This window comes from Macaca thibetana, chromosome 14 (genome assembly GCF_024542745.1).
Source record: "Macaca thibetana thibetana isolate TM-01 chromosome 14, ASM2454274v1, whole genome shotgun sequence".
NCBI classification, from domain to species: domain Eukaryota; kingdom Metazoa; phylum Chordata; class Mammalia; order Primates; family Cercopithecidae; genus Macaca; species Macaca thibetana.
This window is the reverse complement of record NC_065591.1, coordinates 47,482,680-47,506,549: the sequence shown is the minus strand read 5'-3', so window position 1 is coordinate 47,506,549 and position 23,870 is coordinate 47,482,680. Positions and strand designations below refer to the sequence as shown.

Here is a 23,870-nt window from a genome sequence, read left to right as displayed (position 1 = left end):
TCCAAATTTGAAAGAAGTTCTACTCTGAGTAAATGCTATCAAACATCTTTGCATGCTACAGAGAAATCTTGTGAAAGGAAGAGTTCAATCAATGTGGCAAGTTTTACTATTGTCTCATTTTAAGTAACTGTCGCAGTCACTCCAATCTTCAGCAACCACAGCCCTGATCAGTCAGCAGCCATCAACATCAAGGCAAGACCTTCCTCTAAAAGGCCACAATTCAAAAAGATCACAACTCACTGACGGCTCAGATGATTGCATTTTTTAGCCATAAAATATATTTTAATTAAGGTATGTACACTGTTTTATAGACATAATGCTATTGTGCATTTAATAAGTATAGTATACAGTATAGTGTAACACAACTTTTATATGCACTAGAAAAACAAAAAAATTGTGTGACTCCCTTTATTGGATGTTTGCTTTATTGCTGCAGTCTGGGACTGAACCTGCAATAACTCCAACGTATGCCTGTACCAGTCAACTTCTCCAAGCTTCCATTGCAACCTGCCTCACCTAATTATCATGGGTTTCCTGAGCTGCTTGGCAGGGAAGAGCAGACAGGTGAGGTCACCATGATTCCTCACTGCCTCCATCCCAGGGATGGCTTTTGGGAGGCCCAAGGGCTAGGTAATGAAAGAAACATCCCTTTCTCCATCTCCTCCAGATACTCCTCTCCCTATCTGGAACTTCCATCCCTAATCCTGTACATCACCTTCAGTTTTTGTCCACTGCAAAATCATCAGTAGTTTCCATCTCTGTGAAGTTACAAAAGAAAAAAAAAAGGAAAGAAAAAAGGCCAAGCGCTGCACCCAGCTGTTGATGAGGCCGTGTTTTCCACTGATGACGATGACTCACAGTACCCAAGCTGAAGGCTAAAGCTGGGAATGCGACTTGGGAGAGTCAGCACAGCCAAGGGAAAGCCGCAGTTCCCAAGCATGCCTAAACCTGCAGAGAGGAGCTGCTTGAGTTCCCTTGGTAAAAAAATCCCAGCACTTGGCTATGGGAACACAGCTCCCCCTGCAGACCACCCTGAGGTCCCACAGGAGCAGGACCAGGGACAGGCCATACACTGGAGCCAGCTAATTCTGCAAAGCCCATCCACTGCCATGTATCAAAACTGTTATGTTAGAAAGCCAGGACCCCACCTCTGAAACCCCAGGACATCCCACAACCCCCTAGAAATACTATTTGCATCACTGGTTTTCAAAGAGAAACTCAGGAAGCTCAGATTAAGATCTCCAATAGAGGAGACAAAGGTTGGCCCCAATCTTTGGGTGAGCAATTCACCCAGAGGCAGCAGTAGGGAAGGAAACGAGCCTATCCTAGGATGCTCGTTTGTGGTCAACCAGTGAGAACATCTTGGTACATGACTGTAGACAGTGCCTCTCAAATTTACTCTAACCCCATCCCTGGGAAACTGTTCCAGGCTCTTCAAGAGAGATTAGTATAAAAGATCTATTGGGGTCCTAATAGAGCTATACTCAAAGATGGGAAAACATTCTCCCACCCCCATATTTGAGAACTCTACAAGGGTGAAACTGAGCAGTGGACATGGTCAGGAAGATGCCAGTGGAGATAATGACCACTCCACTGTCGGTGGTTTGGGGACTTGGCACTTGCATCGAGCAGTGGCAATAATGAGCATCACCGACGGAGGCCACTGAGGAGAACATATAATGTTCAAGGACTCACCAGGAAAGGGAAGATAGTCAGGAGACTTAGAGTCCCAGTAATTTCAAAGTAGGGGGTTGGGAGAGGTTTGGGGTTAAAGTCCACTGTCAAGGCTGGCAGACGGTGTGACAAACACTGCAGTTACATTCAAATGGCTTGTCTGGAGGTCCATGGTCTCATGGTATGGAAAAGGAGAGGTTGCCAGGGCAGACCCAGGGTGGGATGGCCACCTTTCCCTCCCACATTGACTAATCTCCCTCCTGCTCTGCTCCCTGCTCCCATCTGTCCCTCAGGCCCCAGAATACAAACACCCTCTACTAGCAGCTCAACTGCCAAGAACCTCCAAGTCACCAATGTGACCTTTTGTAAAACCTTGACACCGTTTAAGATTATCTTTCAGGGTGCTGACACTTAGTCCCACTAGAGACAGTTACCACCAAAGCTACAGTACTTTCCTTGGAGAGGAGGACTTTTCCATGGCCAGGGCCTAGGAGAGGCATCTGCTACTGAGGATTTTTCATTTCATAGGCTCAGCTCCAACCAAATCAGCAAAGCACTGTTACTATGGACCATCTGCCAGGACCCGGAAACAGCCCTGTTACATAAAGGGGCTGGTATAATGAAATTTATTAAACTCGATTCTTCCTCCACAAAGAAGCCAAAGTCTCTCATAAAAGGGCTGACGTGAGGCAGTGGAGGGGTTCTAGACAAGGGACCCATTGGGTTCTAATCCTAGCTGGGTCTGCTGCTACCTGTTAGCTATGGGACCATGGGGACAAATCATCTCTTGCTGGGCTTCTATTTTCTCAAATTTCAAATAAGGATAAAATGGTCCCTTCTAGGATTAAAATTCCACAATTTACGTTGTTATCACCAAAATGGCAAAAAGAAAAGAAAGTTTACCTTGATATTAGTTGGTACTGTAACGTTTTAAAATGTTAACATTCTAAAAAAGGACATTGCTCTCTTATTTGTGGGCTTAATGGAGAGAAGTGGTGAATAAAGCCACTGACTCTGGGGCTGGCTGAGGGAGAAAGTGCACAGAAGAGAAACAAATGGCTAGAAGCTTCTATCAGCTCAGGAATGAGTGGTCCAAGCAAAATTCAATGTAGGAGTGTGACTGGGAAGGAGTAGTACTATTGATGGCTCCCTGCCTATGCACATAGTAACTTTCCAGTTTACAAAGTGCTTTCCATGATCTTATTTGAGCCTCACAATACCCCTAAACTTGACAAGGTGATGTTGACCTGCATTTCACATTGAGCAAAGCAAGGCTAAGTACCCAGGTAGGGTAAGCTCATGTCTCTTCACGTCTCTTTGGTTTCCTCATGGATAAAATGGGAGTGAGCCTCACTTGGCAAAATTTGTATATGGATTAAATAAATGTTTGTAAAGCCCTGGTAAAATGCCTGGCATACATGTGCCCTTGATAAATGTGACAGACTCCTTCCTCACACAGCTCCATCTCCTCAGGGAGGTATAAGGAGAAGCCCCAGAGCTGCTCATTTTTAGGCCTTTAAGAAAAGCTTCAAGACGAAAGGTAACATGATGGTTTCCTAAATGACCTTCCATATGGCCCATGACAGCTTCCCAGAAGAAAGGCTAATGAACCAGATGACTCCAGTCCCACCCATCTCCCCATCTCGTAGATTCTCATAATCACCTGAGCCCCTGAAAGGGGCACCCCTAAGAATTCAGAGTACCTCTAATTCAGCCACAGCAATGAGCAGAAAGCAAGCATGAGGCCTCAACAGAGGAGCCAGCAAGAGCCACCCAGAGTCAGGGTGTCTCCTTTCAATGTTTACATTTCTCACACACCCCCACCCCTCACAGAAACCTCCAGCTGCTCCTCCACTGCTCACAGAGTAATGCCTCAACAAGGACCCATTCCCATTATACCCAAAAGTTCCTGGTCTCTTATCATCTGGCCCAGGTCAAGCAAACTACACCACAGAGCACTTCCCACTTCTACGGATTTTTTCGCAGTATTGCTTCTGCTTGGAATGCCCTCCCCTCACTTCTGCCTATGCAACAAATATTTGTTGAACAAATGAGTGAAGGAATAAAGGGAGGAACTGCGAATGAGTAAATGATATAAGACACCCCTGTGAAGCAGACAAATTAGGAGTTAAGGTTCTCATTTTACAGGTGAGGAAGTTCAGGCCCAATGATTTGCCCAAGATCACACGGCCAACAAATAGCCAAATTAGAACTTAAACCCAGCTCTTCAGGGTTCTTTTGGCTACATTAAGCTTCCTCCTAAGGTAAAAAGTCACTCTTAGATTGGGCAAGAGTTGGTTCCTCCAATATTCCTCAGAATGGGTTGCTTTCACCTTGACACACGTTGAGAGCACTTTAAGGTACTGGTGGTCACTGTGATTTATTTATTTATTTATTTATTTATTTATTTATTTTTGAGACGGAGTCTCACTCTGTCGCTCAGGCTAGAGAGCAGTGGCGCGATCTTGGCTCACTGCAACCTCTGCCTCCAGGGTTCAAGTGACTCTCTTGCCTCAGCCTCCCGAGTAGCTGGGACCACAGACGTACACCACCACACCCGGCTAATTTTTTTTTTTTTTTTTTTTTTTTTGCAGCGATGGGGTTTCACCATATTGGCCATGCTGGTCTCAAACTCCTGACCTCATGATCCGCCTGCCTCAGCCTCCCAAAGTGCTGGTATTACAGGAGTGAGCCACCGTGCCCGGCCGTCACTATGATTACTGAGAGCACCCATGGGACAGGCAAGGTCCCCTGAAAAAGGGCAAGCAGAGTGCCATCTGTCAAGAACCTAAAAATGATGGCAAAATCATAGGCCAGTAACTCAATGCTCACTTTTAGAGCACTCCTGGAACAAATCAATCTCCATCAGGAAAGAGGAAGATTCTTTGAATGGAAACTGAACTCTCTGCCAGGGACCTCTGCACCATTCCCAGAACCATCAGGTGAGCTTGCAGCATGGCTGGTCACCCCACTCACTATGGACAGATCGCGGAAGCCAAGGTCCCAAGGCAAGGCCTTGCAGATAGGCAGGAGCAAAACTGGTCTTAAAACCCTGGGGCACCAGACATTGCTGTCAGCCTCAGGGAGCTGAGGCTCTCTGATCTGGGCTTCTCCAAGAAAGTAGGAAGAGGACAGGGCTGGCTATAGGCTGTGTCTCCTAAACACAGCCATTGGAAACAGCATAGCTTCCACGTCCAAGAGTTCTACCCATTCCATGCTACCAGCACTCGAGTCTCTCCCCTATGTGTGGAGAAATCTAGCGGTGAATAAAGCAGACCAAGTCCCTAACCTTGTGGGGCTCACATTCTGTTAGGAGAGAATGACAACAAATAAACAAAAATGACACTATGATTTCAGGCAGTGAAAACTGCTATGATGAAAAATAACGCAGTGAAGGGAATAGAGTATAAGAGGTGACATTTGGACAAGAACCAATGGAAGTGAGGCAGTAGCTATGCAAGAATCACAGAGACAAGCATTCCTGGAAGAAGGAACTGCTAGAACACAGGAACAGAGGGGAAAGGTATTTAACCATTTCTCAGTGGGCTTTAGAACACCAGCCACCACTCCCTAACCTGCTCCATAAAGACCTGCCCTTTCCTACTTCAAAGGCCTCCTCCCTCTTGCAGTTCACCACCACAACTCCCCCAGAAGCTTTCTCCAGGAAGGAGAGACAAAATATCTGCTGCCCCCTCCCTAAAGCCTAAAGGGCTGCTACGGACTGAATGTTTGTGTCCCCATTAAATTCACATGTTGAAATCCTAACCCTTAACATTACGGAGACGAGGCCTGTGGGATGTGATGAGGTCATGAAGGTAGGGCCCTCATGAATGGGATCAGTGGCCTTATAAACGAAACCCCAGAGAGCTCCTTCACTTCTTCTGCCATGTGAGGCATAGCAAGAAGGGGAACCAGGAGGCAGGCCATCACCAGACACCAAATCTTCTGGCACTTTGATTAGGACTTCCCAGCCTCCAGAACTGTAAGATATAGGTTTCTATTGTTTATAAGCCACCCAGTCTATATTACTTGGTATAGCAGCCTGAATGGAATAAGACAGTCACTTGCCACATTTCCAGTAAGGTCACCTTGAGAGGAAGTGGCATGATGAAATAAAATAAGCTTTGATATCAAACACAGTGGGATTCAAGAGTCTGCTTTGCTTTCTAACTAGCTATGGTACTTTATGCAAGCCACTTAGCCTCTCTGAGCCTCAATTCTCACTTAGAATGAAGGGAAATGAACCCTACCTTAAGGGGCTACAGGAGTATTGCCCTCAGGCTGCAGAGCAGTACCTGGCAGAGCACCTAGTACATAGTAAGTACTTGGCAAACACTGGCTCCCTGCCCTATCCTGATCCCCTTGGAAATTAATAAAAAAAAAAAAAATTGTTCTTATTCAACCAATTGTGCTAACTCATGTCTTCAGCACGCCTCTGGCAAGGCCCTGGGCCTGCCCATCTGTGGGGTATAGGGCTTAAGAGATGACCCCTAATTCTATCCATTGCACAGTGTGATGGGAAGCCTTGCCCCAGAGAACTGAGGAGGAGAACTGGAGAGGGCAGAGGCGAGCAGAAAAGACATGCACATTGCTTTTGCTGTGAGTGAGAAGGTGAAAATCATTAAGACAAGGCCCTTGAAGAAATCAGGAAAAAGGCAAACAGTTAACTGCCACTGCCAGGTCCTCTCCCACAGCTGGCTCACTGGCCCTTGTTCCCTGGATCTCCATGGGGCAGCCAGCTAGAGGTCAGACCAGTCTCAGTTCCTCTTAAGAGAAAGGACTATCAGCTATTAACTCAGGGTGTGTCCTTACGCAAGCTCCTTTCCCTTTCTGGGCCTAGGTTCTCCCATCCATACAAAAAGGGGGAGAGCGTGGATGACCTCTAGGGGCCCTTTCAGCTCTGACCTTGCTAATTCCGGAATGACCCTACCAGCCTCATCCCAAGGCTATCTGGCTGCCTGCTGCTGCCATCTGGTGGCCCTACAGGCCCGGCCCCTTCTCAAATATACCCACTTCAGAGGGTGGCTCTTGCTTCTGCTTCAGGTACACACATGCTACACTTCTCTAGACCACAGATCAATGGGTATTCACTGCCAAACACAAAATCCAAATACAATGACAAAACTTCATCTCTCTATCAGAGATGACACAGCTGCAGCTGAGAGCATGAACTCCCTTCTCAAAGACAGAAGGTAACCTGCGCAAGGTCACAGAGCTGCCTGGCTCCCAAGCCAGTATATGATTTCACTTTACCACAACGCTTAGGGCTGGTGGGTACCTGCAAACCAAAAATAAAGTCAGCCTAGAGCCAAGGTACAAGGCTGGTTGAAGGTGGAGAAAAAACTGCCAGGACTCCTCGCAAACCTCAAGAAAAGGTAAGGCATGGCACATGAACGGGCTAAGCACTGCTTGCAGAAGTTAACTGGAAATACACACTTAGGGTACCCAATGTATCTCCCTAATCTTGGAGGTGATCATTCATAAGAACACCTGCAGGGTCTTCCACAAACCAGCCTCCAAGCCACCACCACAGCCTGGATCCTAGACTAGGCAGACCACCAAACAGTGGGGAAGACACCTGGGGTAGCATTGTGTGTTTGTGCATGCTTCCCCCTGCCAGACAGCAGCTCCTCAGGGCAGGGTTATATCTTTTCTTCTCTATCTCCAGGCCTCTTAACACCTGGCTAGAGGAGTTCAGTGAATCCAAGTATACAAGTAGATCCTTTAGGTTTCTGCACAACATGGGACCTGTCTATTCTTTGTGGACTCAACTGATTACACCCTTGGCTCTGTCTGCAGCCTTCCTTTATAGTGTAGACCCTGAAAAAAACACATTGTGTGACTTTAACTAGGTCGCTTGCTTTATCAAGCCTCTATCATCTCACATCTGCAGCATACCGGGGTTTTATTGGATGATCTTCAAAGTCCTTTTAATTCTAAAATGCTAGAATTTGAAACCCCCAGGCAAATCAAGGCTAATCTTCACCTGCAGACACAGCCGCTAAAAATGGGAAAGGAGAAAGTAATCAAACAATGCTTCCCTCTAGTGGTTCAGTGCTGTCACTACACCCTACCTGCGCAGAGCCCCTGACACTCAACTTTTACTCCAATTCACCCTGAACTCTGAATAACAGAAATCAGCCTGCAGCCAGCAGAGCCCAAGTGCAGGGGAGCGGAAGAGAAAAGAAAGAGGCCAGGCTCAAGAAGCCAAAGAGGCCTCTTAGCCAGTTCCACAATAGTGGAGAAATTATCCATCTTTAGGAACAAATATATTTCGCAACTTGAAGGATCTTTTGTGACCTCTAATTCCCCTCTTCGGATGAAGAAATTGAGGCTCAGGGATGTTCAGGAGGGACTTACCCAAAGTCACAAAGCTGACTCATGACTGAGCCAAAAATAGATGGTCACTCTCCTGCCTCCTGCTAAAGTATCTTGCCTCTCTTCCACGCAACCTCCCAACTGAGGCCCGCGCAAGTGACTTGTCAAGGACATATACATGGGAATAGATGGCAAAGGAGCCAGTCTCTTGCACTGAGGGGTAAGTGATTTTATTCATTAACTTTAAAATAGTATTTATAGGAGATATAATCAAATTGAAAATATTCAAAATTCAGCATAGAAAACAAAATTCACTCATAATCCCACCTGGCCCATTTCCTTCTAGTCTTTTCTATGCATTCTTCTTTTCTTTCAACAAATTAGAAGTTACAGTATAGTTAATCATTCTTTTCACTTACTATACCATGAGCATATTCCTGTCATTAAATATCCTTCTAAAACATTCTATTTAATGACAATATAATATTCCAACATATGGCTCTGCCATCATTTGTTTAACCAATCTCTCTTCAATTTCATTTGTTTCCATACCTTTGTTTTTGTCATTATAAATTAGGCTGCAGTAAATGGCATTATACTTAATCTTTGAATGCATCCATGACCATTTCTTTAGGCCAGTTTTATTTTTTATAGGATAGAATTTCAGAGCTGGAATGACCCTTAAAGATCATTATGTCAACGTACTGGCCAGATGGAAGAGAGGGGGCCAGAGAGTTTAGTGTCTTGCCAGAGGACAAAGAGAAAGCAAGAGAACCAAGTCAAACTCTCCGTCTATTAAAATGTGACCTTCCCAAAGCCCAACCACAATTTCACACCCTTCCCTGACCAACCTCACCCACACTGACCTCTCCTTCCCCTGAAATCCTAGAGCCTGCAGTGTCTGGGCCACTCCTTTGGCCCTTGGCTACATTCTTTTTATTCTTCTACTAAATATTTAATTGTTCATCCAACCAAAAGCTTCCTAAAGGTGGTTCTGGATTTTAAATTCCCCTGTATTCTGTAGCATAGTGCTATATACATATAGAGAAGCATTTCACAAATATCTGCTAACGGACTAAAGATACCTACGAATTTCCTTCCAATTGCTTGCTGAAATGTAGTATCACTGGCAATAGTTGGAGAAAGATGCTTCTTTGAACAGTAAAAGAAGTTTCGCTGATGAGTTAGAGCTCTCTGAGAAACACAAGATCTGGAATTAGAATAGCAGGCTTGGGGACAAAAGATGGGATTCAAGTTTTAGCTCTGTCCATCTACGTGAAACAGAGCAATGCCATTAACCAATTAGGGACTCTTCTGTGAAGTAAGGATACTACTACTCATCTTGCCAACTTCATATGAGAACACGGATGTGAAAGTACTTGATAGTGATAAAGGTGGTCCATGAGAGTTATGATTGCTGCTGCATTCTCATGCAGCTGCTTCTGTGAATCCCAGAATGGCCTCCTGACCCTCGCTTCTCAGGCACCATTTCCCAGTTTCTACTCCACACATATATCCTTAAAGGAATCTATGGCTGCACTCTTCAGGTAAGAATAAGTGTTTTCTTGAAGCAGAACTTTTTTTTTCTCTGTGAGACAGGGTCTCACTCTGTCAACCCAGGCTGGACTGCAGTGGTGCAATCTTGGCTTACTGCAACCTCCACCTCCTGGCCTCAAGCCATACTCCTGCCCCAGCCTCCCAAGTAGCTGGGACCACAGGCACGCACCACCACACCTAGATAATATTTTTATATATTTTTTTGTAGAGATGGAGTTTTGCCATATTGCCCAGGCTGATCTCAAACTCCTGGGCTCAAGAAATCCACCTGCCTCAGCCTCCCAAAGTGTTGGAATTACAGATGTGAGACACCATGCCTGGCCAAAGCAGAACATCTGACACAGAAGGAACTATCTTCCTGGTTCAGGTCCCTGGATTTGACTAGTTAAGTGGTCCACACTTCCTCATCATCTCTGGAAAGAATGTAACAAGGCAGAAAGAACACTGTACTGAGAGTCATGAGACTTGATTGAGTTCTGGTCCTAGTTCCTTGACTCACTCACTGTGTCTCCCCTATTTAGTCCTCAGTTTTCACATCTCTAAACTGAGGAATTAAGGCCAGATGATCTGTAAGTTTCTATCCATTACTGACATTCTAAGTATTCTAGGATAAAAACTCATGACTTTAATAAGACTCAAAAAGTATCCATTTCAAAATAAGCCTTTGGGCTCAGCTTGACTTTCACCCATTGGGTTTTCAAAGTTCTAAAGAACAAGCATCATTAATTCCAAAGCACCTGCTTTAAATAGAGCCCATGAGGTCAGAATCTCCCTGAGCTTGGTTGAAGTTTCATGATGTATGGTCCCAAAGAAGATGGAGTAATGTATACTGTCACCCTATTCTGAAAAGGATCTTGGCCCCAAAACAGAAAAATCAGCATTAGGTATATTTATAAACTCAGTTTAGTGTGAATCAATGGCCGGGCTTGAATTTCACTAATGCTTAGACATCAAATGCAATAAAATAATTTCTTGGGCTGTGACACTTGAAAGAGTAGCTAACAGCTAGTCCCTTTCATACGTACCATACAATTCCCCTCTTTAGGAAAACAAAAGAATAAAAAAATCTCAATCAAAAGGACATAACCATGAATCAAATGGAAGGGGGAAAATTTCACTGGAAAGTAGAACTGGATTTCTAGCTTAAAGTTGCCATAAAGTCACTTTCTCTCCTCTTGGTTTCAGTTTTTTTCATTTGCAAAGCGAGGAAGTTGCTTCTTTCATCATTGATTCTCTAAAACTTCTAAGACTCATGGGCTTTTTAAGGTGACACTGAAGAAAGTAAAGAATGTCAAAGAACTCTCTGTATTTGTTCTCACTTTTTCAATCCATATCCCTTGTAAGACCACAAGGCTACTTTGGGATACTGCAGGATCCAGGGAAAGCTTCCAGCATCCCAAAAGCAACTGGATTCTAGACATTCTGACCAACTCCACATAAAGGTTTAGATCTTGTATAAATCATTCCCCTTGAAATTCTAATATACCACCAGCAACCAGCACTTAGCATTTGTAAGCACTGATCTTTCTGTACTCTTCAGGAGTGTTCTGATCAACTTGTTACCTATCCAGAGACATTCACATCCAGCCCCACAGAGACCTCTGACATAAAGAGAAGAAATGGAGCATGTGATCTCCAGAGAGCTCATGAGTTTCCAAAAGAGTAGTGGGAGCTAATGTGTCTTAAAAAGACATAAGAGCCAGTCCTGTGCTGGATGCTTTAATACATCATCTCTTTCAATCCTCATATCAGGTCAGCAGTTATTTCCCCATTTTCCTAATAAGGAAATAAGTTCAAAGAAATCAGGTTTTTTCATTTGTCTAACATGTCTTAAGTAGGCAAAAGCAAGGATGGCTTCTACCCTCACAGAGCTTACAGTCTAGTGGGAAAGGAAATTAGTCAAAGAATGCTACCAAAAAATAGCACAAAAGAGAGGTTTATGGTGCTATGAGAACAGAAAAAAAAGGAGAAGTGACTTAGTCAGCAATGTCAAGAGAAGTTCTCCCAGATACCTAAGTTAAGGATTAAGATTTAAAAAAAAAGGAATTTGCTAAGTCAAACTGAAGAAGAGGTGCACAGATAAGTGGCCAAATAGAGGGAATATCAGGTGCAAAGGCACTATGGTGGGAAATGAATGATGCTTTCAAGGAACCAAGCAAAGGCCAGAGTGCAGACTGGATAGGGATCAAGAACTAGCATGGTGAGAAATGGGACTGGAAAGGTCAGCAGAGAGCAGATCACACAGGACCTGTAGGGCCACTAAGGATTATATTTTTATCTTAGGAGCAAGGGGAAGCCATCTGAATGTGACGCAATGGCTTTGAAGAGATCTTTCAACTGGGGTATGAAGAATGGGTTGGAGGGGAGAGGGAGGGTATTAGTCCATTCTCACATTCCTATAAAGAATACTTAAGACTGGGTAATTGATAAAGAGAAGAGGTTTAATTGGCTTACAGTTCTGCAGGCTATACAGGAAGCAAAGCTCAAGCATCAGCTTCTGGGGAGGCCTCTGGAAGTGTACAATCATGGTGGAAGAGGAAGCGGGAGCTTGGACGTCATCTGACAAGAGCAGGAGAAAGACAGCAAGGGGGGAAATGGTACACACTTTTAAACAACCAGATCTCATGAGAACTCACTCACAATGGCAAGAACAGTACCAAGAAGAATGGTACTAAACCATTCTTGAGAAATGTACCCCCGTGACCCAATCACCTCCCATCAGGCCCCACCCCCAACACTGGGGATTACATTTCAACATGAGATTTGAGTGGGGACACACATCCAAACTATATCAAGGAGTAAATATGGGAAGACCAGGACACCAGTTAAAGGCTACTGCCGGATTCAGTTAAGAGGTGACAGTGGGCTGAACCAGGGTGGTGACAATGGAGACAGAGAGAGGTGGAGCTGCCCACAGTCACACAATCAGTAGGTTAAGAGAGCTAAGATTCAAGCCTCCATCTAGCTGACTTCAAAGCCCAGGTTTTTCTCTACCTTGCCATTTACTTATTCATTCAGCACTTAGTTACTGACCATCTGTTATGTATCAGGCCTGTGCCAGATGCTGGGGATATGGCCATGAACAAAACAGACACTGCTCTCGTGTAATTTACAGTCTAGACATTAAACAAATAAGAATACAAAGAGATGTATACAATTACAAATTGGGATGAGTACCATGAATTTTAATAGGTAATATTACAAATTAGGCCACAAAAATCTTCCAGGTTGTTGATAATATGAAAGAGCCACTTGCCTACTGCATGCAAGTAAAAGACTTTAGGAAACTTTGCTGCCAGAGTTTGATAATGAGTATCTCAGGCCTCTGAGCCCAAGCTAAGCCATCATATCCCGTTACCTGCACGTATACATCCAGATGGCCTGAAGTAACTGAAGAATCACAAAAGAAGTGAAAATGGCCTGTTCCTGCCTTAACTGATGATATTACCTGGTGAAATTCCTTCTCCTGGCTCATCCTGCCTCAAAAGTTCCCCCACTGAGCACCTTGTGACCTCCACCCCTGCCTGCCAAAGAATAACCCCCTTTGACTAATTTTCTACTACCTACCCAAATCCTATAAAATGGCCCCACCCCTATCTCCCTTCACTAACTCTTTTCGGACTCAGCCCACCTGCATCCAGGTGAAATAAACAGCCTTGTTGCTCACACAAAGCCTGTTTGGTGGTCTCTTCACATGGAGGTGTGAGAAAGAGTATGGCATCCCTGGCCAGCTCATGAGTTTCAGGCTAGTAGTCTCAAGGTCACATTAACCCTGTGGAAATAGAAGTCTTTCTAAAAGCCACTACTAAGTCTTTAATTTACTTACATATCCCAGGCAGCCATCACTTATGTATGCATTTTACAATAGTTGGGATCTTTCACAGACTCGTTCATTTGAACATCACAGCAGCCCTATGTAGAATGCAGGCAGGTTTTAATATCAAACTTCAGAGTTGAGGAAACTGAGGCCTAGACAGGTAAAGTGACTTAATCAAGGTCAACAAACTAGGAAGGCACCCAGATCTGCCATCCAACTCTCACTAGAAGCACCTCCAGCCAGGTAACCATGAATCTCAGATGAGACACCTGCAGGTCACTGAGCCTGAATAAAGTCACCCAGGAGTCCCATGAAGTTCCTGAGAACAATGATCAGCAACATTAAGCAGCTTGGGAAAGATTTCTAGAATGCAGCACCATGAGCCTGAGACACAGGTACCCTTGCCAACTCTCCCAGATTAGAACAGGTTCTCTTGGACTCTTTCCAAGTGCCTCTGACTAACAGAAAAGTATTTTTCCATCACAAACACTGCAGGCAGGCATCAGACAGACTCCTGAGAGGGGAGGGCAGAGAACACATCACAGATTCCCATACAGACAATCTATAAAGTTATTCTGATACCGTGTGAACTGCCCTAGCTAAGCACCTACCACTGGGGATGTCCAGTATTGAGCAGTGTTTCTCAATCTTGACACTATTAACATTTGGGGCTAGATAATTCTTTGTTATAGGGGGCTGTCCTTGCATTATAGGATGTTTAGCAGCATCCCTGGCCTCTACCCATTAGACGCCAATAGTGTCTGTGCATAAACTCTTTTTTAATCAATATCACACAACTAATGCCTCCCAGAATGAGACTGAGAGCAGCCTCTGTGCTGATGTGGCCTGCAAGTTCGTTCCAGGAACAATTCACCACTGGAGCTTGTGAAAACAACTAGAGTCAAATAATTCCTTGTTCCACTAATGAGCTGCTCCTGACCCTGTGAGGAAATCTTATTCCCATTAATGTGAGCGCTGAGTCTGATTAAATAGAAGCCCTGGGTGTTTCTTCTCAATGACACTGGGCCAGAGCACAGGCCTCCACTGCTGTGGAAGGAACACAAAATTGGTGAATCAAACAACAGGAAACTCCCATTTACCCAAAATTCAGTACAAAAACCAGGACATTCAAACCTCCCAGGTTTAACCATTCTGGACTTAGGATAAAGGAGTAAGTGGCAATGTACAAAAACAAGCAATCCGAATTAACAAGCTAATTAAATAGCTGAAACGTTACCAAAAACTCATGCTCTTGAAAGGAGGCAGGAACCTGAAGCTGAGCTCCAGAGGAGCTGGGGTGACTCAGTGTCAGAGACATGGGTTCCAACCTCCCACCCCAAGGGCTGGGCTGCTGGCCCAGATGCGGGAATCACCTCAGTTATAATGCTTCAAAGCTAAAATCAAAGAAGCAACATCTTTATGTCTTTCATTAGTCAACTACCTAACTAGTTAAAGGGTTTACTGACAGACTCAACCAAATTCACCACCATTTGGTAGTAAGTGTATTTTAATGTACTGCAATTCTTGGAAGACTGACTAACCATGAAATGCCTACCTATGAACACCCAATCACTCAAGACGACTGCTAATTTCTAAGCGACCTTTGCACTTTGTACTTAGCTCTACTGTTGCACATCTCATACTGGAATATAGTAAAATTTTATCATAGGTCTATCACCCCTAATGGACAGTGGACTCGTTAACGCCAAGATTTACATCTAGTACAAGGCACAGTACATAAAAAGACCCTCACCATTTGTATGATGGATGGATGATAAAGTTTTCCATCTCTATATTCTCAGACTTATACCTATCTACATACATTCTAGTGGGAAGATATGGCCTATGTCTTTTCTCCTCCATTTCCCCAAGGCTTAACACATTGCTCAATAGGTGCCTAATAAACATTAACCTACTTGGTTGGACACCAGAATCCAAAAAGACAAACAAGCTTTCTGTTCATGAACATCTAAGTCCCAGGAAAGAGGTCAGAAATCCTAGCTATCTACCCTGCCTTATATGCATTTGTGTATGTGAAGTCTCTTTTAACTATAAAGAGTTTGATGCAGGAAAATGAGTACATTCTCTGATAGGCAGTGGAGACACAGAAGTGAGCAAGACTAATCTGGTGGCTTCCTTCACAGAGCTTATTATCTGAAACAAAAGAGAGATACCAACAATTACACACACAAAACCCAGCTACCATGCTCAGTGAGTCTCTTTAGGAAAAGCTTCTGTAGATAAGCCCAATCTTCAAGCAATCTGAATCTCTTTGAGAAAAGTGATGACCGTCCTCCTAATGAATGACACACTTTCCTTAGAGCATCCTCCAAAGTAGTAATATGGAAAGCCATTATACATCTTTGTTATTCAGGCCACTGTTTCAAAATGATCATGAAATGTTTTAAAAGACCAATTAAAAGCATCATAGATATGACTGCTCATAAGTCTACATTTGTGTATAGAAATGTGTAGTATGTGTGACTTACCAAGGATAGCTGAAGCTGACCTGAAAACCTGCAAAAGCCAGAAATTCCTGAAAATAAGAATCACTAGGTATTTGGGAGTCTAGAGATGTACGTGTAGCTAGCAAGCAGGACAGGAGTAGGTAAGGGGACTCCTGAGAACCCCTGAAGCTCAGAATACTTTGACATGATAACAGATCTTGGGAACTGCAAATTGGCTGGGGAACTCTGTGAAAATCAACAGGCAGGGGCAAGAATATGAAGGCCAGGAAAGCAGAACCGCCCTAAGGGAAAGATGAGAAACAAATGAAGATTCAGGAAAAGATGAAGATGCCAAAAGCTGTATGGCACGATGTGAGAACATTTGAGGGAATCTATGAGATGTCTGAACCAATACACATAGTTTATTACGGTCAACACAAAAGTTTAAATCAGAATACCATGCCAGCTACGAATCAAAATAGTGCTCCTACTTGAATCTTGAGATATTTATCTTTCACTTAACATTTTCCGATGCTTTTAATGTAGACTTAGAAATGCAAATAGCTATGACAAAGTAGGGACTTCCCAACAAGCTGGGCAAATTTCTGGGTGACGCTTGCTGCAATGGATCCCTTCTCAAAACCTCATGGGCTCTTAGGACCGGAAGGAGTTAACTTAACCCAGGCTTATCTTTTTGGGTACAAACCTGTGACCCTGAGAAGAAAAGCCACATATCTGGCTGATGGCAGAACTAGACCCCAGTATCCCCGTCGCTGATCCTTAAGCTTTCATCAATAAAAAGCCTTAACCCCAAGCACTCATAGCTGCTTAGACAGCTGTCCCCCAGCTGCTCTCACCAACCGTAAGTTCTCTGCTACTGTCTCACCTGTCTGAGCAACCAGGTGCGTCCACCCACTCCAGACGGCAGTGACCTTTTCATTCTGGAAACAATGTGCTTCTATTTTCTGGGGCACAGGAAGGAAAGCAGCCTCAGTAGCCAGTTGCCCATGCTTGTTGCTTCCCCAAACATAGACCTCTCCTGCATCTTAAACAAACAGAAGGGGAACAAAAGAAGTGAGGGAACATTAGTCCAAAATGATGGAAAATAACAGAAGTCTAAAAAATAAGTGGTTAAAAGAAGTCATTTTATACTTACATTACAACATTGAGTGGAGCCAAGCAGGATACAAAATTTGTGTACAGCATAATAACATATCACAAGATTTTTTAAAATTCTACACATAAAAAACAAGGCCAAATGTTCTTAGTAGTTTAAGAAAAAAAAATGTGTGGTTTTTCTCTTCATTTTTTCATTCAACAAATATTTATTCAACATCTACCACGTGCATGAGACATGTTTCTCTATTTTCTACGTTTTTAAAATATATGCCTATACTACCTTTTGTATGAAAAAAATGCTTTAACTTTCAAAATAACAGGTTAAAAGATACATTATTTAAGCTTAAATTTTTTAAACATAAGATTATTTCACCGCATGCCCTGTCCAGCAGAAAATATAATGCTATAGAATTGCATTTGGATAGCACTTCAGCTTGTTTTAACCTCACAATCATCCTGTGATACAAGCAGGAAAGTGACTGACTGACATTGTGATTTAACAGAAAGAGAGCAAATTCAGAGTCAAGTGACTCTAGTTTCTATTCCTGGATCTGCTAACTAGCTATTGACCTTGGACAAATCACTTCCTCTCTAAGACTTAGTTTCACCAGCTGAAAATTGGAAGGGAAGGCTGTTGGTGTAGAAGGGCAGACAATATGACACTAGTAACAAGAATAACTGGTGGGTGACTGTGGCAAGCCAGGGAGTACGTGCCTGTCTAAAAGGCATTCACATTCAAAAATATTTTGTAAACGAAAGCCATACAAAATGAGGCCATGGGCTATAATTTAGCCTACGGCTTGTCAGTTTGTGACTCCTCAGCTTTTCCAACCCTTATAATCCAAGGATCTACAACTGTACTATCCAATACAGTAGTTCACCACCTACATATGGCTATCAAACAGTTTAGATGTTGCTAGTCCAAACTGAGATACATTATAAGTGAAATGCTACTGTCTCACACAATGGACTGCAAAGACTTAGTGCAAACAGAGTGGGGCTCATTATAATTTCATATGGGTTACATGTTGAAATAATATTTTGGATATACTGGGTTAAGTAGATATATTATTAAAATTAATCCCACCTGTTTCTTTTTATTTTTTGAAATTGTGGCTCATATTATATTTCTATTAGCACTGTTCTAGAACATAAATTAATCAAGGCTGGAAGATATTAAATTACTTTTCAGGGATCACATGGCTAATAAGGAGTCAATAGGGACTAGAAGTCAGGTCTTCTGCTTTCACTGCATTTTGTAGCTTCCCAATAAAACTTTATAGTATTGCTTGCCCTAGGGCAGTCTAGTATAGTCCAAAAAACTGATGGAAAGTCAAACAGTATCATTAAAGGGCATTAGACTAAGGTTCAGAAGTCTCCAGTTCAAGTTCCATCTGCTACCCGATCACTGTTTGACACTGGGCACATCACTTCACATTCTAGGTCTGTCTTCTCAACTCTAAGATGAGGGAGTGTAAATCACTGAAACCTTTTTGTCACTCAGGTGACCCTGCAACACTGACATTCTGCAGTTCTGTGAAGTGAATCTGGTGTATTACATTCCCAGAGAGAGGTCAACCTCCTGGACTTCCTCAGGGTATGCAAAGTATGAAGACCTCTTACAAGATAGCAAAGAAGCCCCCTCGGCAAAGTATCAATCCATTAAGTGGACTGGTGAGCTACAAAGAAGACACTGATGATGAAGCCTGTGTAAACAACTTCACTTATCTTAGTAGCTCTAAACCATCTTTTTGAAAGTCAAACTGTCTTCCAGATGAGGATCATTATGCTGTTGCCTCAGCAGGTAAAATTAAATTATGCTGCAATGCCAAATAGTTATATAATCTACAACCCCTCCAGAGAAAATGTCTAAAGAGCATTGAACAAAATTCAATGTGTAACAGCTTGAACCACATGAAGAAAGAGAGGGCTATTAATCTTTTTTTTTTAAATTTTTGACACGGAGTCTTGCTCTGTCACCCAGGCTGGAGTACAGTGGTGCGATCTTGGCTCACTGCAACCTCTGTCACCTGGGTTCACGCGATTCTCCTGTCTTAGCCTCCCAAGTAGCTGGGATTACAGGCACATGCCGCCATGCCCAGCTAATTTTGAATTTTTTAGTAGAGATGGGGTTTCACCATGTTGGCCAGGCTGGTCTTGAACTCCTGACCTCAAGTATTCCACCTGCCTCAGCCTCCAAAGTGCTGGGATTACAGGTGTAAACCACAGTACCCAGCAGGGCTTTAATCTCCACAATCTTTAGCTCATTTTCAAAATATCAAAAATCATTTCACTTTGTGAATATACTAAAAATTACTAAATTGTATACTTTAAATGAAATGTAAATTCTTTAATCGTATACTTTAAAAGAAATTTAATTTATTATATATAAATTACATCTTAATAAAAATATTCAACATTTCTATATAAATAACACCATAATAAATGTGCCCTACATATGAAATACTAAATTTACTACCAACAAGAATTTTTAAAAAGTTGATGTTGACAAACAATTAGACAAGCTCTAGGTTTACATACCATCAGTCATTTCAGATTAATCAGAACAAAACAGAAACACCTCATAGTCTACTTTTATTCTCAGAAAAGAATGCCTTCTCCATCCCTCATTGACTGTGGGGCACAAACACATCCCTTCTCACCCTAGGGTCTCCAGTCCTTCCTCTGTAAAAGGAAGGAAGGAACTAGATACCCAGTGGAGTCCCTTATAGGTGGCATTCATTTCAACTCAACACTTTTAACAAATATTAATATATAAATCTACCTGATGTGAGACATAAGTTAAAAGCAGGTGCTTTTTTATTAGATGTTTGTTTTAAATTCATTAAATAACAAATTATCTGCAGCTCAGAATTTGCAAAGCATTTAAACTCTCATATTAGGGCTCCTGTGCTCTTGAAATAACTTCTCAGCTGGGCTGCATTGCAAATTTGATGTCGAAGAATGCATACCACCATTAATTTACATATATTATGGACACACCTGAATTTCTACATAAAACACTAAGTATGGAAGTCCCTCCTCTTTGCTTAAAAAATAGAATACATTCAACTCTGTGAGAGGTCTTACCAAACAAAATATTATAAATCTCTCAGATGTATAGTCTCCAGTCTACCAGCAGGGGTCAGGGCAATGTGGGCCAAAGAAAAGGGATTACTGTCACTTTCAAGAAAATGCTGTATTGCCTTGGAAGGAAAAGTCACTAGACAGTTTATACTGTATTGGCTCGGTGTTTCAAATGGAAGGATGAATGCGCAGCCAAAGAGAGAGATATAGTGTAGAATAAAAAAACAGTTAAGATAGAAAAACAGATAGATCAAAGAGATGAAGTAGATAAATTAGAGAAATATATAACAATATAAAATATTCACAAAACTATATATCTAGAGTTAGATATATAGATATATAGATTAGATATTAAGATACAAAGATTAAAGATAAATAAAACAGATAAACAGAGTAGATAGATAGACAAATGGAGATTGATAAATGGATTAGAAAGATACAGATGGATAAATGGATTAGAAAGATACAGATGGATAAAACAGGTTACTTTAGTATACACAGGTAGAAAGCTTAGACAGTTGTAATACACACCAAAACAGATTAGATGGATAAGACAGCAGCTTCTGCCCTCCTAATCGTAGGTATATGAGAAAACTACAAAGAATTAATAATTATATAATACACTGTGTTATCCATATATGCTATATATAAATTTACTGTTGATTATATGATTTGACAACCACCATTACCCTGAGAGGAAGACATTATTATCTTTATTGTGTAGTTAAGGAAGCAAACTCAGACGAAATGGAAGTGAGCCTATGTTTGCTATTCATGATTTATATGTATTATATTTAATTCTCATAACTACCCACAAAGTCATTTATAGACAAGAAGATGGTCTCAGAAAGGAAAAGTAATTTGCCTAAGAGCATACCAGTGATAGCATCAGAATTCTAGCTCCAAAGTCTATGACATTCCCTCTGTATTTCAATATCACCACTTCAGGCAGTCACACAGAGAATCCTGGATGGCATGTTAAACCGTGAAAGAGCCGGTACCTACCTGTTAATGAAGCTGAGTGGTCTGAGCCAGCAAGAACACACATTGCTTTAGAATTCTCTAGACCTACAAAAGAAAAATTTTCTTCTGAATTACATTTATAACAGAAACAACTGGGCAGAGAGGGGACACTCAGTCAGCACCATGGGCGTGGGAGACACTCAGCCAGTGCAGGCAGGCCTGAGTCAGCAGCACTGGCCAAGAAGATGGCTGGCATTGTAGGGAGCCTGGTAACACACCAGGAGATTGAACAATCAAGTAAATATATTCAGGATAAAGGAGCCAGATTCATCACTATCAAAGAGCGGAGGAAAGGTACAGATATGAAAAGGGGAAAAGCTAGAATCAACCATGTAATATTAGATAGTAATTGGAAAAATCAGTGTAAACTCATGATTTCTAGTAGAGACAGATAAATAGACATAGGTGTGTATACGTAAAAATGTGTGTGTGTGTGTGTGTGTGTGTATTTCCTAACTTCAGAGGTTGAGTGGGTCTAGAAGCAATGACATCTCATACATTCAGCTGCCATCATATGCAGGCACTTAAATAACCCCAAGCCTCCTAAGAACACACAGTCAGAATCAGATTCTGAACTGGGCTTCTTTCTCCAAATTCAGCATTTTTCCTTCCTTAATGACACTGCTAAAAGCGGAGCTAGCCTGTGATGACATGCAGTCTAGCATGCAGATCGATGCAGACTTATTCTGTAACTTTTTTTTCTGACACTTCTTTTTCATTAATAACTGTTGTAATAAAATGGCCCTCACACCTTCAAGTGTCCTCTGGAATGATAACAGGACAAAGCAGATGTTTTCACCCACGTTCACCAGAGAGAAAGTACTGGGCCCCTAGTGGCCAGGTGAAGAGGGGACAGCCAGGGTTACAGCCCCAGAACCTTTGGCAATGAGGTGAGTACGGGAGGATGAAAAGTGAAAGACTTTGAGGACTGGAAGTTGATGATCCATTCTAATGTCTCATCAGAGAATTCCCCCAAACCAACTCTGAATCTAAGCTGTGCCCCACCCAAACAGATGCCAAACAGGTTGTTTAAATGAAATGAAATAAAAAACATTTTTTCCCACTAATAACAGGTCCTGTGCTAAAATATAGAGCAAAATGACACACAGTTTCCATCCTTTAAAAGTTCATAATCTTTAGCATATGAGAAAACATACAGACAATTCATAATAATACAATATATTGTGCTATCCATGCATGTGAAGCTACTGCAGTGAATGCTAGAAAAGAAAAGGTCTTTACTGAGAAAGGTGTATCTGACCTAGGCCTAGAAAAATTCTTAGAATTTTTCCCAGAGGGAACACAAAGGAAAAGCTTTTCAGCCAGAAGTAACAGTTTGCCCGTAAACACAGAGAAATGAGAAGGCAGGATATGCCTGGGGAGAAGTGAATACCTTGATGAAAAAAAACAAAAATGTTTGAGAAGTCTAAGTTTACATTATACATGTTTCTAATGTCATGTGAAGTGAACTACCTGTCCCACATCCAATGCTCCTTCTCCTTTCTAAGAGTACCCTCCCCAGCTCAACCCATGGGTTTCAGGGAAGCTAAGTCCACCTCCAGCTGAAAGAGAACACCTCCAGGACTTAGAAAAATCAGAATGATCTCAACACCCAATTACATCACTCCCACTGCAACCCATCCTTCCGTATTTTTCCCCCACCCCTTCCCACCACCCTCAAAAATCCCTGATTTGTTCCAGGCAACAGGAAAAGCAGCTACAAGTCTACTATGCAAGTTTTTCCTACAGCCAAGCCTCGGTAAACTGGGTCACAAAGTAAAAGAGTGAGAAAACAGAAAAGGGAGAAGAGGAGGAAATGGAGACATGGTACAGTACACAGAGGGAGAAAGGCCCACAAGGAGAGCAGAGAGAAAGAACGAGAGATAGAGACAGGGGAAGAAGGGGAGGGGGAAGAAAAGGAAGGAGAAAATACAGACCAAATGACCAACAGACCTACGGGCAGAACACGTTACTTACCCCTCGTATTTTCGCATAGAAAGACTTCCCTGTGGGAACACTCCTGGCCCCTCTGTCTACATCCTCACTCACTCCTGCTTCCTTTTTGGGAGAAGGAACTGGCCACGCAAGGCACGGTCCTCCTGGGCTCCCTCTTTGGGGTGTGCCTGCCTGCAGAGAGGGTACGTCCTCATGTCCTCTTGGTCAGGCATTAAGTTTAGCAGGGCCAACTCTATACAGCTACCACAGTGCTGGGTGGGTAAATTCAATCTGAGATTCAGAAGTAGAGGCTCACTATGACTATACATTGTCTTCAAACCCCTAATCATGTCTTCCAATCTAGCTTTTAACAGTCCTAGAGTTACCATTTCAATCTCCACCTACCTGACTTGCATCTATGCCTCAATGGGTTCCAAACTCTGGCAGCAAAGAGAGTTGCTTCTACTGGGCTGACAAAAACTGCCAGCAAGACTAACAGACCAACTAATAGAGAAAGTTAGAGAGATCAAGAAATAACAAAATCAAAAATCCATTTAATCCTTTTCTGCATGTTTATGTCTCTACTTCCTGACAAAGAACAAATACAGGACTAAAGAAAGAAGCATCTTACCTGTCACTCTGCTTGGTTCCTTTGCTGTGAAAAACAATGGAAGAGTCTGCCCAGGGCACAACCGTCGTCCACATGATGCCAAACCAGTCCCCCACTGGAACACGATGCCACTCGCTTCCCAACAGAATGGAAGAGAAAGCAGAGAAGATGCACATCAGGATAAGACTAGATTGCTCTTTGAACCTCACTGCTATGAGAAATTCCCAATTCTTTCTCAATTAATATGGGTGTTATGGAGAAGCTCAATTGCTTCAAGAGGTCC

At 42.5% G+C, this 23,870-nt stretch overlaps 1 protein-coding gene across 8 annotated transcripts in view; it reads right to left on the bottom strand.

The window, feature by feature from the left end:
* SERGEF (secretion regulating guanine nucleotide exchange factor) overlaps window positions 1–23,870 on the bottom strand; it is a 235,763-nt gene that overhangs the window by 194,687 nt on the left and 17,206 nt on the right. For all 8 annotated transcript variants that reach the window (XR_007719076.1, XM_050755418.1, XM_050755422.1 and 5 more), the window contains exons 6-8: window positions 23,609–23,722; window positions 21,025–21,087; window positions 16,700–16,858 (exon numbers count right to left, since the gene is read on the bottom strand). Coding sequence is in view for 7 of the 8 variants with exons in the window: in XM_050755418.1 (XP_050611375.1) it covers window positions 16,700–16,858; window positions 21,025–21,087; window positions 23,609–23,722 (336 nt within the window). In the remaining variant the exon portion in view is untranslated. The remainder of the gene's footprint in view (window positions 1–16,699; window positions 16,859–21,024; window positions 21,088–23,608; window positions 23,723–23,870) is intronic.